Source organism: Periplaneta americana, chromosome 6 (assembly GCF_040183065.1).
Source record: "Periplaneta americana isolate PAMFEO1 chromosome 6, P.americana_PAMFEO1_priV1, whole genome shotgun sequence".
In the NCBI taxonomy this organism is placed as follows: Eukaryota; Metazoa; Arthropoda; class Insecta; order Blattodea; family Blattidae; genus Periplaneta; species Periplaneta americana.
Window position 1 is genome coordinate 96,903,896 of NC_091122.1, and position 18,744 is coordinate 96,922,639.

Consider the following 18,744-nt stretch of genomic DNA (forward strand, 5'->3'; position numbering starts at 1 on the left):
TTATAGCGAAGATACCCGAAGGGAACTTTGTTCCAGAAGAGCGGCCACTTTTTCTTTTGACAGCTGTACATGGCTATTTTTATTAGACATTAATTTCGAGATCTTGCAGTGAATATTCTTGTGTGCCGAATACGATTACTATTTGTGAGGGAACTTAAAAAATTAAAACAATTAATTATATCGGAATAATTCCTCACACGTAAGGAGAACTGAAAGACAATGAGCCTATAAGAAAGAAAACTGCAGCAATTTGAGAAGAACTAATACGTGTTAACACACATTTTCTTAAAAGGTGTGACAAGCACATCATTTTCAACATCATCTATGAAAAAAGTAGATGGTTATTGTAATTTGCAGGAGCAATCTATGCGCTTAATTTAAAGGGCTATGAATATCCGACTCTGTCGGCAAACAGCGTGCTTCCAGCCGCCACACTGACCGCCCACTCACGGATGAACGTGTATTTGAAGGTTCTGTAGTAGTAGCAGTGGTAGCAGTAGTAGTACTTGTGATAGTGGTAATAGCAGCAGCAGCAGCAGGAGTAGTATCTTAATAGGCGATTGATTTTTAAAAGTAAGTCAAATCTATATAAACAATAGAAGCATTTAAATTATAGAATACAACTTTATTATACAGGAAATTGATTAAGGAATACAATTTCATTGAATAAGTAAGTAAATAAATAAAACAATAAATAAATAAATTAATTAATTTAATTTAATTAATAAATATTTTTATGCAGGTCCATCGTTAGCAAACCTACTAAAATACAACTATTAATTTTAATTAAAATGCAACAACATTACGTCATAAGACTATAATATATAAATCTTCAGAGCAAAAGATACATATTATAATATGGCAATAACCATGTTTGACACAGATTTCTCTTCAGATTAGATACATCTGAAGCTTTTGATTGTACTGTCTCATTATTTGAAGTGTAAAATTTTTCGAAAAAAAAAAACAAACAAATAAACACTAACAGTAATATTCGGGCAAATAAATTAGTTTCCTTTAGTAAGAAATAAGATAATTATTACACTGAAGTGGAATAATCTTAGACGCTTTCAAAGAATAAAAAATCATTAACATAAAATGACGTGAATAGATGGGGTTGAAAATCGTAAGAAATAGATTACTTGAAGTATAGTTTCACACATTCCTGAAGGTTTAACTGGGATGAAATGTTACCTCCCCATATTAGAGCCTGTTCGTTTAATGTCCCTGTCACTTTTGTACATGAGGTAAAGACAAAATGCGTATTAAACTTTTTTCCGAACAATATTAATTGAACATTAATAGCAATAATAAGATTATAGCCCTCTTGTTCACTTTTCTGTAAACTGTTTATTTTCGACATTTGTACGGATTATTCATTCACGTAAACCTCTTAAAAAGGCTTCTCTAATTCTGACCTGTTATAGCAACAGAACACATTTCTGTCTTCTAAAAAATACGATACAACAAAACTGATAACTGATCGTTACGACACCAAACTTCGGTTTGATACCAAAATCAGGAAGAAAAACTCTGCTCTTGATACTTTGACATCGTTGCGGAGCCCCCCACATTGGCGTGGTGCCTAACCCAGTTAGCCGTGTAGTCGTTTGGATCCTGTGACGTTAGGTCGACCGAGCAAGAACAGTCCTGAAGACACCAGCCAGATGGCGTGCTCTGCAAGAGAAGATTATTTATATTAAAGACTGCACTGTCATAATGGTATGTAATTCTGGAAAGCAAATAGTGCAATGAAAATAGAGTATCAGGTACTTTCTCATTAACCATAAGCCTCTATTGTTTATATGACAACGTTAACATTTAAAAATGTGTGACATTTTTTGTAAATAACATTTGAATCGTTTATTGCTGAAAGGAACTAAGTCCACTTTTTAAAGTTTTGAGATGATCGAAAAAAAAACTGTGAGTGATCTATGGAAGATTAAACCATTTTTTTTTTTGCATATGAAATATAGGCTTACAGAATTAGTTTATATTCACAAGAATATTCGTACTGTCATTACAATCTTATTAATTGAGAAAATACGTCATTGGACTTAGTTCCTTTCAACATGGAAATACTCTATTAAAAGAATATAAAACACTTTTTTAGTCTATATTAAAAACAAATTATGTATTCATTAAATAATCTGTAATATATTTCTTAGGAAAAAATCAACTATGAAACATGTTACTTGTATGGCGTAGTACCAGGACATCATTTTGTTTTTACTAAATTTCCAATATTAACATGACTATATCTTTGGATTAACGATTGAGAACCGGAAACACTGTTTGCTACCCCCTTCCACGACTGGGGTTTGACGACACTAGTGTAAAATAAAATACAAATCGATTTACTAGTTATAGGAGGGGAGAAAAGTAATGCATCCATTTATGTAAACGAGGAAATGTTTTGATTTTGAGTTTGATCATTTTCGTTAGGTTTTCATTTAATCAAAATACAGTACAATATTAGGAGTAGGCTAAGTGTTTTTACTCACTAACTGAACTATCCAAGCGGAAGTATTTATTATGCAATGTATAATATACTGTCTACAGCACATTAGCATACAATATTTACAGTACATTTAAATTTAAAAATAATAAAATTATGGATATTTAAACAAATTATTGAAAATGGTGGTCGTTTATTTCGATACAGGCTTCAGTTTTTTTTTGTGCATATTATCAAAAACGTTTTCAAGCATATCTTCTGAAATTGAATGTATGGTTTCTTGAATGTAATTATTTAATTCTTCTATTGTTGTAGGATGTTTAGCAAACACAACTGTTCCGCAGTAATCCCAAAGAAATAATGCAAAGCACTCAAATCAGGTGATATGGGGGAGCCATAATCCTGCATCTGTATCAACTCTATAACAGAGTACCTTACATACTGTCAATTCAATCTTCACTTCTGCCCGATCCGCACAGATAACTTTGCTCAGCCATGCTATCTACATATCATGTGGATATGTAGGAGGATTTTAGAAACGGCGGAAATCACGTGACAATTATTGGTTACTTAACGAGGCCCTTTTATTTAAATTATTTTAAATAGCTGTATAATATTACGTAGACGTCCAATTCCTAACAGCAAATGTTTTCAGGAAAGACCTAAGACAGCCCAGCTACTTAGCTTTACTCAGACAGAAGTATGTTCCTCGCTGCAGTGAAGAGATGGTTACAAAAATAAAGGAATTTTTAGATGGAAAGCAAGATTTAGCCATAATTTGTGATGAAACAGATTCAGCAGGTCATTGCGTATTCGGTGTTCTAGTTAAATCCCAAGATGCTTCATTTCATCAAGAAATCCATTGTTTAAACCAGTGGTCGTCAGCACTCGCTAAAATGGGTAAAGGGTAAGCGGTGCAACGTAATATGTTCCGTCGTGCAGCAGAAAGAGGGATAGAGCATACCCCCCAGCAGCCAAGGATGCACCATAGTGCAGTCTTTTATCCGCGGGTAAGAGACGCTAGACCGAGGGTGCTCTGTGCTGATGACCGCTGCTTTAGACTGTGCAAATAGTAGGACCTGTTCACAGACTATCCTGAAGACATTAGAAACATTTTCAATTGACTATGAATACATTAAATATTTTGTAACAGATTCTGCTCCCTACATGAAAGCCTAAAATGTTTTGAATAGTTGAAAGGAATCATTGGGGATCACCTGTACATACACGTGACTTGTTGGGCTCACAAATTTACTATTTTTTGTGACATTTTACAAAAGAATTTAAGTGAGTTTCATTCAATAGTATCCCAAACCAAAAATTGTTTTCACTTGCCAAGGAAAATAAAACACTTGTATCGCTCATATCATGGTGAAGAATCAATTCCTATGTACCCAAAACCAGATGTAACTAGATGGGGCAGTTGGTTTAAATCTGTACAGTATTTATACAAATATTTCGATATTGTCAAAACATTTTTCGCTCAATCAACTTTCAAAAATGCACCTGTAGCAAACTGGTTGTAAAAGGTAGAATCTGAAAGATTTTATAGCTTAGTAAAAGCACAGGCTGCTTTTGTAGGCCTACATGAAAATTGTGAATTTATTGCAAATTTAGTTTTAGACTTAGAATGCAGTGAATATCCCTACAGTCACGTTCTTGTATCAAAAGTAAATGATCTGAAGCGTAGAATGAATATAGTAATTTCTGGTAATGTAGGGGAATATGTAGCCAAATTAATTGACTACTTCAGTTTGGACTTAAAGACTGAAATACAAGAAGAGTATAGAGTTATTTTTTCACGTAAAAATTCCTTTCCAATTTATACGAAATTATTGCAATAATCTTACAATTAATTAGCGGTAAAACGCGAAATATAATATTTTTATCACGATTTCTTTTCGAAATTAATGCGAAATTCTGTGGTCTCTAATTGAAGGGTTGAGAGCCATAGTGGGCCAGCCGCCATATATTAAAAACGTACAAAAACAGGGGTTGAAATGAAGTGAATGCCATAATTCAATGAAACATGTAGCAAGTAATATGAAATATACACATTAAAACTAAATTATATGTGAATAATCATTAAATTACGGTATTCACTTAACCTTAACCCTTGCTTTCTCCATTTTTAATATATGGTGCTTGGCCCAATATGACTCTGAACCCTTCAATTATGGTGGATAGTGAGGAAGTGAACTGATCTATAGTACACCGTGTGTTCTCACTGTAGTCTACCTGGTAAGGGATGGGGTTGAGTCCCAGTGAAGCGGCAAGGAGATTCGCTGTGGCCTGGCTAAGGCCCCGAGCCAACACACGCAGGAGACGCGAGCCTTCCATGGGACGACCCTCAGTCAGGATCTGTGACAGGGCCATGATGTAGTTGAGCGCCAGACGCAGTGTCTCGATCTTGGACAGTTTCTGTTGAGAGCTGGATCGCGCGTGCTTCAGCGGGATGCGACTGTAAATGTACATGACGGCAGAATTAACGGAGGGGGGTGGAGGTGGAGGGGATAACTTCTATCCCCCTCATAAAAATATAATTATCATTACTTTTTTATTCTTACTTCAAATGTTTATATTTCATCACAGTAATGTCAACAACAGCAACAGCAATAATAATAATAATAATAATAATAATAATAATAATAATAATGATAATAATAATACTTACTTACAAATGGCTTTTAAGGAACCCGAAGGTTCATTGCCGCCCTCACATAAGCCCGCCATCGGTCCCTATCCTGTGCGAGATTAATCCAGTCTCTATCATCATATCCCACCTCCCTCAAATCCATTTTAATATTATCCTCCTATCTACATCTCGGCCTCCCCAAAGGTCTTTTTCCCTCCGGTCTCCCAACTAACACTCTATATGCATTTCTGGATTCGCCCATACGTGCTATATGTCCTGCCCATCTCAAACGTCTGGATTTAATGTTCCTAATTATGTCAGGTGAAGAATACAATGCGTGCAGTTCTGCGTTGCGTAACTTTCTCCATTCTCCTGTAACTTCATCCCGCTTAGCCCCAAATATTTTCCTAAGCACCTTATTCTCAAACACCCTTAACCTATGTTCCTCTCTCAAAGTGAGAGTCCAAGTTTCACAACCATACAGAACAACCGGTAATATAACTGTTTTATAAATTCTAACTTTCAGATTTTTTGACAGCAGACTAGATGATAAAAGCTTCTCAACCGAATAATAACACGCATTTCCCATATTTATTCTGCGTTTAATTTCCTCCCAAGTGTCATTTATATTTGTTACTGTTGCTCCAAGATATTTGAATTTTTCCACCCCTTCGAAGGATAAATCTCCAATTTTTATATTTCCATTTCGTACAATATTCTCGTCACGAGACATAATCATATACTTTGTCTTTTCGGGATTTACTTCCAAACCGATCGCTTTACTTGCTTCAAGTAAAATTTCCGTGTTTTCCCTAATCGTTTGAGGGTTTTCTCCTGACATATCCACGTCATCCGCATAGACAAGAAGCTGATGCAACCCGTTCAATTCCAAACCCTCTCTGTTATCCTGGACTTTCCTAATGGCATATTCTAAAGCGAAGTTAAAAAGGAAAGGTGATAGTGCATCTCCCTGCTTTAGCCCGCAGTGAATTGGAAAAGCATCAGATAGAAACTGACCTATACGGACTCTTCTGTATGTTTAATTGAAACACATTTTAATTAATCGAACTAGTTTCTTGGGATACCAAATTCAATAAGAATATTATATAACACTTCCCTCTTAACCGAGTCATACGCCTTTTTGAAATCTATGAATAAATGATGTACTGTACCCTTATACTAACATTTTTTCTCCATTATCTGTCGAATACAAAAAATCTTATCAATAGTCGATCTATTACGCCTAAAACCGCACTGATGATCCCCAACAATTTCATCTACGTATGGAGTTAATCTTCTCAAAAGAATATTGGACAAAATTTTATACGCCGTCAACAAAAGTGATATTCCTCGAAAGTTACTACAGTTAGTCTTGTCCCCTTCTTAAAAATAGGTACAATTATGGACTCCTTGTTCTGGTACAATTTCCTTTTCCCAAATAGCAAGTACAAGTTTATAAATTTCGCTATGTAATGCACTTCCACCCTCTTGTATTAATTCTCCTGGAATTTGATCGATACCTGGAGACTTGTACTTTTTCAGATTTTCTATAGCAATTTCGACTTCTGAAAGCGTGGGTTCGGGTATAAATGGCTCAGCAGTTTGTATTTCAATTTCGTCCCGATCATTTCTATTTGGCCTATGTACAGTTTCCCTGGAAAAGGATGAGACGATTGAATATTCCTAAGTCTCAGATGTAAGACACTGCGCATGAATGGAGACCAGAGCACTGATACACAAGATAACGAATATTGAGTTACTTAAATTCAGGCTATTTGGTTTGTTACTAGCATCGTTCCGAAATTCACTTCAAAAACTGCAAAATATATGATAATATTACGTAAATAAAATATAAATGTATATATAAATCGTGTAGTTAAATCGACAATGGACCTTCATGACTAGATCGACACTCCGCACAGAAAGGAAAGCTTTCATGTCGTTTCAATAGCTCAGACGGTAAGAATTCTGCGTGATGTGCAGAAGAGTGCGAGTTCGATTCTTAGTCTACATCAACGATTTTTTTTTGTCTAAATAACGTTGAAATAGCTAAGTAACGTTGAAATAGAGTTTTACAAAGTCCTGAGATTAAGTGTTAATGATCGCAAACAATACAAAATTACAAGTTATAATATTAAAAACGTTAATCTAATGAATGCATTTATACACACATATACAATGTAAATGCATATATATTAAAAACTAACAATTAAAATGAAATTAAAACATATAAGTATATAATAATAGACAAACTTTTAAAAAGGTTTAGAGTCCTTAGGCTATGTCATTTGTTGAGTAATTATCACAATATTTTATTAATAGCTTTCCCATATGTGTAAGAAATGCACTCGCACAAAACAATTTTTGTTAAAAGTATGGCTTTGGATTATTTCATTCTCACCCCTTCAGTTAATTTTAACTATTTTATCTATGTGTTTGCAATAGTGTTTAATTTAATGTGCATTCAATTTTATTCACGTTATGATTGAATGAAAAAGCACTGTTGCAGTTATTGACTAATTACATATATTAATACTAATTATTAAATGCATCTGTTAAGTGACCAATTGCAGTATCTTTTGCAAAATCTTGAATGTTTAAGTTGTCAATAATATTTCTATACTATATACTAAAATACGTTAAAAGAATTTGCAATAGATTTGGAATCCTCTACTTTATAATCATTGGTTTTAATGAAAAAATATTTTCTTTCTTAGGATATCTACAAGTTTAAATTTAATAATATTCCGAATAGGTTTAATTGCATTATCTGAATTTTGTACTTTTCTATTCAAATATATTCGATTTCCCTCTTTCATAATTTTTTATAAATTACACTGTACTTCTTGCGGTATTTAAGAACATGAGGATCATTACATTGAAACTCATTACATGATTCTTCTTTTTAATACATGAGATTTTGAAGTCCCTGCGTTATCTACATGTTTTTACTTTTGAATTTTTTCACAACATTGAGTGGAGAACATCCACTGAAATGATTATGAAATTAAGTGAATAATTCAATACATTTACTCTTAATATCAGTAGTACCAATATCATATATGTTTTTCCAAGATTCATTTTGTAGACATAAATGTAAATAATCACTAGATACAGCATTTACGATCCTTTCTTAGTTTTTAAATTAATATTTTGAAATTGTTCAGTGACATTGGAAACACTTAGGATTTGTTTATCATGTTCAGACAAGCCATTGATTATAGGTTCTGTCGAATAGGAATTCAGTCTAATTCTGTGTACAAAACATTTATCAATGGCTGTGCTACTTCAGCTTGTATGCTGTGGGAAAATGACTCTGCGACGAAGTTTTCCAGTTTCAAGGAGTGAATTTAATTTACTTTTACGGAAAAGTTCCGAGAGATAATCTATGTTTATGAGATAATCTATATTTATGTCACTACAAATCACAAATTCCATATGAGATTTCTAAAGTCTTTTCTTTACAAATTCAATGTTGGCTATAAATATTAATAAATAATATAAGAAATATGAATGATTGTAGTTAGAAGTCTGATTTACATTATAAAAAGCAAGAAGTTACATTCCTCCGCAAGATTCAAACTTTCGATGATAGTTTTGTCGTCCAACGCACAACCACGGACCTATTCAATACTTATGTTAATAACCTACAATTTAGCTGTAGCAATGTGGTGTCATAACTTGGGGTTTGTTTACTTAATGTAATTAGATTTAATTTGACTAGTTTCGCAAAAATTGGACTTCCTGTTATATCCTGTTATTTAGATATTTAATTTAGGGTTGATTTATTAACTCTTACTATGCAAGATGCCTGTTATTTCAATAATTCTATGTCACGTTAAATAGTCATTGTCTGCACTAAAGTATTATCGTCATCGCTCATTTCTGATCGTAATGGCGAACCGACGTGACATGAGACAGCGAGTTATAGCTCTAGTTGAGGCTGGATATGGGGCTAGATCTGCTGGCCGTTTGGTCGGTGTTCCTGGAAGTACGGCCGCGAGGTGGGTTCATCGTTACCAAAATTTAGGGGAGGTCGAAAATCGCCCTATTCCTGGGCGTCCGTGGATTTCTTCATTGGAAGAGGATGCTCTCTTATTCGAGACAGTTCGACAGGACCCTTTTCTGACTGCCTACGAAATAAGAGCAGCATCTAATTTTCCCGGCTCTTCACAGACTGTGATCAGCAGGTTGAGGAACCGCGGTGTTAGGAGCCGGAGGGTTGCGCAAATGGAAATATTGGGGGACGCACAAGCTGTCGACAGTCTTGCCTTCGCTACCAATCGAGTGGATTTCGATTGGAGAAATGTAATTTTCTCCGACGAAACAACCATCTCGTGTGATTACGAAGGTTCTGTCCGTGTCTATCGTGAGGATGGTCTCCGACATGATCAGCGCTATGTGCACCGACGTGAAAGATCGGGGCGCTTTAGCATATCGTGTTGGGGGTGGATGTCTTACGATGGACCTGGCATTATAGAACGCATCGATGGTCGGTTTAATGCGGGAACTTACGAGCACATTCTGGAAAATATATTCCTTCCCTCCGCCCGAGAACGTTTTCCCGAAGGAACATTGCTGTTCGAGTAGGATAATCATCCCGTGTACTATGCTGCAAGCATTCAAAGATGGTTTCAAAGGAGACCCGAGATCGAAATCATTAATTGGCCTCCGAAGTCACCTGATTTGAATGTCATCGAAAATTTATGGGCGGAATTGAAAAAGAGAAGGATAGCCACCTATGCCCACCGACGCCCTCGAAATCGAGACGAATTGTGGGATCAAGTTGTTGGCACCTGGGAAGATCTCGCCGGGGATCAGAACTTATTCCACAATCTCGTGACATCCATGCCGGATCGACTTAGAGCTGTAATAGAAGCTGATTGCATGTTGACAAGATTTTAAGTTAACAGGTCTCTTTTTTGTTTCTTATGATTTTTGTTTGAGGAAGAATACTTTTAACTTCCAAGAGAGAGTTATTTTTGACGAGGTTCAGCCCACTTGTAAGACCCAGAAATTGGGCATAAATTGTTCCATATTTTTCGACAAATTAGACAGTCGAGGAACTTTGAACAAATCAATTACACCTCAATAAAAAAAAAAGTTTTACCCGGGATCGAACACGAGACGTTTCGGTTATAAAGTGGAACCGACACGCTACTATATGAGCTACCGAGACAAGACAGTGACAGCACCAGTCCAGAATGTAGATCTCTTAGCAGGCATTTGCCATTCGGTACAGTGAAGCAATGATATTTTGTGACTCGAGCTATGTTGTGAAATCCTGGCCTTAAATGGCTGTCTTCTTCGTGATCCTTATTCTGGTCCTTGTCCTTGTTGTGGTTTTTGTAACAATTCTTGTACTATTTGTCGTGGTATGTATCGTTACGTCGATATCGAGTGAACCGCGCTGTAGAACTTTAACTTCCGACGACCAAGAATGGTCTCATTCTTTTTCAGGGTAACTGTACATTTAGTAGTTGCGCAAAATAGTTTTTCCATCTGTTTAGGATTGATAGAGTGTCTGCAAGCAAGTCACCATTCTCATCCTTAATCACGTTTACCCTTGGCTGATATCCGTTCTTAAATTCCTTTATACCCTTATATAAATCTCGAATGTTTTTATTCTTACTATTTGTTTCTACCTCATTCAGTTTTTCCTTTAAGTAACCTCTCTTTTTATTCCTAAGTGTACGACTTGCTTACCGTCTTTCATTGAAATAATTATCTCTCTTCTCATCAACTGGATCCTGTAAGAATTTCAATTTTGCCTGTTTCCTTCTTTCTACTACGATGCAACAATCTTCATCAAACCACAGTTTCTTTTTCTTAGTTTCATAATAACCTATGCTCTGCTCAGCTGCAATTTTGATACTATCTCTGATATTTTCCCACACGATATTAACATCTAATTCTTTCTCAATTTCGTCGGAACTTTCTAAAGTGGCAAACCTATTCGAAATTTCGACCTGATAATTTTGCTTAGCTTCCTCGTCCTTTAATTTCAAAATATTGAATTTAGTAGTATTAACTTGTTGCTCTACTCGCTTGGCTACTGATAATCTTTCTCTTAATTCTCCAATCACCAAATAATGGTCAGAATTACAGTCTGCACCCCTGAAAGTTCGAATATCTACTATACTAGTATGTCTCCGTTTATCTATCAAGATGTGATCTATTTGGTTGTGTGTCAATCCATCTGGAGAAGTCCAAGTATATTTATGTATATCCTTATGGGGGAATGTTGTACTTTTGACAATTAAATTTTTCGATGTGGCAAAGTTCACTCATCTAACTCCATTGTCACTACTAGTTACGTGTAGGCTCTCTTTTCCAATAGTTGGTCTAAAAATATCCTCCCGTCCTACTTTAGCGTTGAAATCCCCCAATAAAATTTTCATGTGATATCTAGGTAACTGATCAAAGGTATGTTCCAATACCTCATAGAAGCTATCCTTTATATGGTCATCTTTCTCTTCTGTAGGGGCGTGAGCATTTATAACTATGATGTCGCACCATCTACCCTTAAGTACTAAATATGATAACCTGTCACTGATAAATTTGACCTTTTTTACTGCTCATTTTATTCTTTTATGAACAAAAAATCCTGTTCCTAATTGGTGATTATTGTTTCCTTCCCCATAATACAACAAGTAATCTCCTATTTGTGATATGCCATTCCCATCTAACCTAACCTCTTGTACTCCCACGAAGTCTATTCTATATCTAGCTAATTCTTTTGCTACTAATGTTACCCCTCCTGTTCTATAAAGACTAGTTACGTTCCAAGTGCCAAATCTCAAAACCTTATTCCTTTGCTGTGGTCGTGCCAGAGAATCAGTCCTATTCCGAGGCTTATTGTAGGGATTCGTAACAAGCTGTTTTTTTACGGTGATGGGTTGTTAGCCCTTCGCCCAATTCCCAAGCTGGAGGACCACCCCTTATCGGCTGTCCACGACTGCTTATTCAATATATTCACAGCTACCCTCAATAATAATAATAATAATAATAATAATAATAATAATAATAATAATAATAATAATAATAATAATAATAATAATAATAACAATTTTATGTATGGTATTCTCTAGCTAGGATTCTATCCCCCCCCTCATCAGAAATCTTAGTTCGCACCCTGCCCAAGAAGTTTTCATATCTTACAAACTTCTTGCTCATCTACTTACCCACACATCCGCATCTATCTACCTACCTACATACTTACCTACCCATCCACCCGATCTATCTACTTACCCACCCACCCGCATCTATGTACTTACCCGCACTCACGAAATCACCAACCCACCCACCCATCTATCTATCCATTTACAAAGTAGCTATGAAAAAAAGTACTGTGATGCCGCAAAAATCGATTTTCAGATTTTGACAGAAAGACGAGTTTTCACCACCGAAGGCTTGCTTTCAGGTATGTCAAATATCTGTCTGTACAGCCATTTCTCTCAAATTAGGGGACGAATTTCTTTCATATCTACGCGTAAATTTGTTCGGAAATGATGCACATAAAATATAAAATCCTTCCTGTAAAAATTACCATTATAATCATCATCAACAATAACAATATCAACAAAAGAAGAGATTTCAAGATTATACTTATACCTACTCGTAATATAGGCCTATCAATTTCACACAGTTCCATCTCTTTTTAGGTTTTCCACAGTCCCATTGTCCAATACGTCTACTTATGAGTACTGATATGTTACACTAGTCTTGAACCTTCGTTAGGCACAAAAGTGAAAGCCGTCATCACGGAAAAGAGTATGTACGTTTTATAAACAATTCATAGGTACTTGATAAAACTTAGTATAGATAGGTGATAAAGTACTTATTTTTAAAAAGGGTTGTCCTGCAAGAAAATTTATGCACATATGGAAGACTCACTGACGGAACATTGTCCTTCCTAAGCCACAATAAAAATTGGGCTGCGAAATTTAAGAAATAAAGAACGGAGATCAACGATAAACATTATGTTGGAAAATCTATTGCTGTGACCACTACAGAAAAAATCGATGTCGTGCACAACAATTTTAAAGACCGAAGAATTAGGTTCAAATGCATAACAGAAACTGAAAATTTCCTACGAAAGTGCCCTTCAGAATGTACATCATGATTTGGGTATGAGAAAATTGTCTGCCAAATGAATCCCGAAAAGCTTCAACGCTGTTCATAAACAATTCAAAATGACAATCTCAAAGTCGTTTTATAGTCGTTTTTCAACTTTTTGAATTGCACAAATGTATTGTAACTACAGACAAAACGGTTAGTTAGTAAGTCTATGGACAAAACACGCATCCATCATTACGATCCAGAAACAAAAGAACAATGAAAAGAATGGAAACACTCCGGTTCTCTCCGCCCAGACATCTAAAGTGGTGGGGAGAGGCAGGTGTATGAATGAATTTACACGCATAAAGTAATTTTAAATACTAAGTTCTTAAAATACTTAAACGTTCCACTTCAAATAAAAAGAATAGACTCTAGGGAATCGTGAAGGACCATTGTCAAAAAACTACAAATAATGTTCTTGGCTTGTCGGTATATTTTTTCATTAATAAACTTTCCCCTATGTAATCGTGAAAACGTAGTAACTAATTCAATAGTCCTACTGTAAAAAAATGACTTTCATACTCCATCAGCAAGTTTATCATGCTTTCAAAAAGGAATGCGTTGTATGGCAGTAAAAATTGTTACTAGAATATATATAGATATAGAAAAATTAAACATAAAACATAAGATTATTTAGGACCAAATTAAAGAAGTGCCTAATTTCTCACGCCTTCTATTCTGTAGGTGGATTTATGACATTCAACAACGCTGCATGACTATTTCTGTCTTGTATTAAGTATCGATATTAACCCCTTGTGTTGTATTAGTATATTGTAAAATCCTTCTGTATAAATTTCAACTAGACTCTATGAATTAAAACTTCGTAGTACTATTAGGCCTAAGATATTTTTTGTATGTTCCATAATTATTCCAGCTGTGAAGCGATGTAAGAATACCATGGAATGTAAATAATAAATACAATATCATACAAATTAAATTTCTCATAGACAAATTTTAAAAGTAACAAGAAAAGATAATTTTAAATTAGCAAGGAAAAAACTGAAAACATAGTCAAATAAACGAAAGAATATCAACATATTTCCATCAACAATTAAATGTATCATTTCTCAAACTTCTGTCACGGAAAATCTGTCAAGTCCGCGAAATATAGAGTGGAGCTTCTCTTACAGATACTATCAATGCAAGAAACATGTCGCGTTACCTATGGTTGCTAATGTTAATATGGAACAAATTCGTCTCTTTCTTGGAACTTGTTTACTACACATCATTCAAAGATTTGTCCCATATCCCGCTCCTCAGACTGACTGTTTTTACAAACATACATAGAAACATCGGGGCAGAGTAGAATTCGAAACTAAACTGCACCAAACTAGAGATGGGTAAAAATAACATAACAATACCAGACAGTTTCGAGAAAAGAACAATTTCAAGAAATAACAGCAGGTCGGAACACGGCCTCTCTATCGTGGTACAGCAGAATTCAAAACTATACTGCACCGAACTAGAGATGGAGAAAAATAGCATAACAGTACTTTCGAAACAGTTTCGAGGAAACAGCAGGTCGGAACACTCTATTCAGAAATAACAGTCGAAGTTTATGAAGGACTGTTGCTCGTGGGAACCGAAGCACTGTACATGCTTTCCAACCTTCTTGTCTGAAATGCCCCAGATACTTTTCTCAGAAGCCGTAACTGTTCCTGCCAAAGTGTTCTCTTTGGACGTGATTTCTTCACTGGTGGTGAGGGGAGCGCAGAATTTACAAGATGCGTTTCAATATATAAAGCAACAATAATCAGTAACATTTACATTCCAAAGTCGTTAAGTTATACATATAATCAATGAGCAAAAATTACAAAAAGAAATGTGTATATTGCATTATACTCGTGTTATACATTTTGTATAACATAATAGTACAAATCTAACCCAAATTTTGGTGATCATTACGTTGTGTCAGACGCTTGCTGTTATTTCGGAACTGTTCTTTTGAACTAGTAGTTTCTCGGAACCGGAACACTCGAAAGAGTTCCGGAAAAAAGCAAAACTTTTTCCACCACAAGTTTCCTATAAAGTACACAATGATTCGTTTTAATTTCACTCTCCAGCGAAATTCAAGGAAGTGTGAGTTGTAGACTTATATTGAATTCTGAATTTCTTTAAGTGAAATTTTCGATAGACTTATGGTGTGAGATTGTTGAAGTTTGCACCATGTCACAGGTGTAGAAATAGGTACCGAACATTTCGGAGTTGTGTATCGAATATCTTTAGGGACGACATAGAAAGGGGAACCTAGCTGCTGGATTCGTTACTCAGAGCTAGCCTATAGAATAAGTTAGTCCGCATAATGATTCGCACTGGAGAATATCTCTAAAGCCTTGGTTTCTCTGAACCGACGCATGCGACGTGCGAGGCCCGCCTCGCACAAATCCGTAGTAAACGAGAGATAGTGAGTGGTTTCTATAGCTGCGAGGTGCGCAGATCTCGCGTCTCGCAGCTATAGAAACCACTCACTCTCTCTCGTGTAGTCCGGATTTGTGCGAGGCGAGCCTTGTACTTCGCATCTCGCATGCGTCGGTTCAGAGAAACCAAGGCTTAAGGGAGGTTTCCCACTGATGTATCTCTACACCGCAACTGAATTGAAATTCAGTTGTATTTGCAACTTAACTGCGTTGAAGATTCACATCTGTTCGCACCAGAGCAACTGAGTTTAATAACTGCAAATTCGGTACCAGCTTCAGCTTGTATATGCATAAAATAGCAACTCTCAACTGCAGTCACTCAGTTGAGTTGAGATTGAAAGAGCGGGAACGTAGAGATCTTGTCTGCATTGCTGTATTAATAGCAACTGTAGTTGCGTTAAATTATATTTGAGGTGCGCTTGAGTGATGCTCCAGTGGGAAACTCCCGAAGAGACTATTTTCATTCCCGTGCCTTCACTGGTGATAGAACCAATACATAGCTCCGAAACTTTGCATGTTTCTGCATCTATGACTCGCTGCAAAACGCCAAAAATTTAACTTTACTTTCAACACAGTGAAAGCCTCAAAATATAGGACTACTACATTTTCACCTTGCACTCAATCTAGCAAGTGTTCATACCTTTCCGTGTGTCCGTCCTTCCCTATAGTATTCTGATATATGAAAGAGTCTCACCTCCTGAGGCGATCTAGTGCCGCGTTGAGTCCGTGCATGCGGTGGCGCTCGCGCGCATTGGCCTTGTGGCGCCGTGCGTCCTGCTGCCTCCGGCCGCCGCGACGCTCCATCCCAACTGATGACAGGTGTTTGCGTACCACTCCAGTCAATTAGCGTGCCATCTGTCGTCCCGGCGCTTATCTCAACCCACGCAGATAAAGCAATATCAAATTAAGGAATTGCAGCATTTATCCACCTGTCCTGTCCTCGCGACAATGCCCTCGGCCTTCTGGATATTGTGGAACAAGCAGGAAGGCTACCAGGCAAATGAAAAGCTAGACGGCGTGCGACAATACGCTTATCTGTGGGAACGACAGGAAAATGAGAAGCAATACAACAGTTCATGCCTCCTATACTGTAGGGAGAACGAAAACGTATTTCATTTATTGTATTTCAGAGAGCTGACATTAGCACAGAAGTTTTAAGTTGTGGAACAAGTTAACAATCACACAATTTTCTGGCGAGATGATGTGTATTTACAATTCGACAATACTCCATGCTTTCTGAAAACCTACACACTACAAGACAAGTTAAATTAAGATATGCTCGATAATCACCATAATACACCGCTATTCGGCTATATCACGGGATTTCGGAGGCGGGTTGTGACCCGTATTATAAAACAACCGCGCGATAACAGAAGCAAACATATTCTCTAGTTCACCGATTCTCACTCCATATTTGTCATATTTATCGCTTTACTCCATGGTTCTGTACAATTATATTTTAATTCCATCTGCAGATTAAAAGTACCAGTACCCAATTATTATCAATTCCATCCACCTCATCATGGTCATATTGCTAATTCTTCCCTCCATTACTCTCATTTTCAGCAACATCCCTTTCCTCGTCCTCATCTTCATTCCCTTCACATTCAACACAATCGTTCTCCACCAAAATCCTGATCTTCATCTACTTAATATTCACCATTATAACCATTTTTTTCTCCTAATCGTCACCTTTATCACCCTTATATTCAACTTCATCTTCACTCTTTCATCACCATCACCACTACCGTCATCCTTTCCATTATACTTTCTCCTAATCCTCATTTTCATCTCCTTCATGTACAACCTCATCTTTCTCTTCCATTACCAACCTCTTCACCCTCATTAAGCTTCTAATCCTCACCTTCATTCTGCTAAGTTCAACATCAACTTCGTCCTCATCTTCATTCTCACTATCCATTCATATTCAACACCTTTCTTTTCAATTTCATCATCAACATCCTCCTCATTATTCTCCTAATCCTAACCTTCATTTTGCTCGCATTCAACGTCACCAACCTCATCCTTAACAGCTTCATTCTCACTATCCATTCATATCAAAACATCTTTCTTCTCAATTTCATCATCAACCTCCTCCTCCTCATTATTCTCCTAACCCTAACCTTCATTCTGCTCACATTCAACATCACCAACCTCGTTCTTACTGCTCCTCATTCAACATCCTCCTCAATTTCATCATCAAGCTCCTCCTCATTATTCTCCTAATCCTAACCTTCTTTCTGCTCACATTCAACATCACTAATGCTATCTTTATCATCTTCATTCTCACTATCTCCTCATATTCAACATCCTCCTCAATTTCATCAACCTCCTCCTCCTCATTATTCTGCTAATCCTAACCTTCAATCTGCTCACATTCAACATCACCAACCTCATCCTTATCAGCTTCATTCTTACTGCCCCTCATATTCAACATCCTCCTCAATTTCATCATCAACCTCCTCATTATTCTGCTAATCCTAACCTTCAATCTGCCCACATTCAACATCACCAACCTCATCCTTATCAGTTTCATTCCTACTGCCCCTCATACTCAACACCCTCCTCAATTTCATCATCAAACCTCCTCCTTATATTCTGCTAATCCTAACCTTCAATCTGCTCACATTCAACATCACCAACCTCAGCCTTATCAGCTTCATTCTTACTGCCCCTCATACTCAACATCCTCCTCAATTTCATCATCAACCTCCTCCTCATTATTCTCCTAATCCTAATCTTCATTTTGCTCACCACGAATTTTGTTTTGCCTTTAGGCAGAAGTGTTTCGGTATAACAGACTTTTGTTTGGCATTTTCAAGTACAGCACAAGCCTGCCTGCCTAACGTTAACGTATAAAATCTTTTCTTACAGAACACTACCCGAAATTATTAATGTCCGACTTATACTTATCCATTAAATGAACGAAACACAAATCGAATTCAAAACACCACATGCACTACTACTCCTCTAGCAGGCAGCGAAGCCTGAGTGCTGTCTGCCATGGTTCTCGATAGAGCAAGACACAATCATACAGCTTTCAAAGAAAACATTCAGGTGGAAAGTATAAGAAGTGTAATTTAGGAGACATCTTACACCCCATTTTGTGATAA

The 18,744-nt window shown here is 36.5% G+C and overlaps 1 protein-coding gene across 1 annotated transcript; it reads right to left on the minus strand.

Moving 5' to 3' along the window:
- Positions 1-956: 956 nt before the first annotated feature.
- LOC138701521 (neurogenic differentiation factor 4-like) lies at positions 957-16,765 on the minus strand. Its single transcript, XM_069828497.1, has 3 exons — positions 16,326-16,765; positions 4,697-4,919; positions 957-1,677 (listed from the first exon to the last, which is right to left on the minus strand). The coding sequence occupies exons 1-3, from the start codon at positions 16,433-16,435 to the stop codon at positions 1,519-1,521; spliced, it is 492 nt and encodes a 163-aa protein (XP_069684598.1). The 5' UTR covers positions 16,436-16,765; the 3' UTR covers positions 957-1,518.
- Positions 16,766-18,744: the final 1,979 nt, after the last annotated feature.

What these genes read in the sequence shown, in the direction of transcription:
- LOC138701521 (XM_069828497.1), bottom strand. Translation starts at nt 16,435, where the DNA reads ATGGAGCGTCGCGGCGGCCGGAGGCAGCAGGACGCACGGCGCCACAAG. An exon ending in GCACTAGATCGCCTCAGGAG is followed by an intron (nt 4,920 to 16,325) that starts GTGAGACTCTTT and finishes GTACATTTACAG; the next exon opens with TCGCATCCCGCTGAAGCACG. An exon ending in TCAACCCCATCCCTTACCAG is followed by an intron (nt 1,678 to 4,696) that starts GTAGACTACAGT and finishes CTTCTCTTGCAG; the next exon opens with AGCACGCCATCTGGCTGGTG.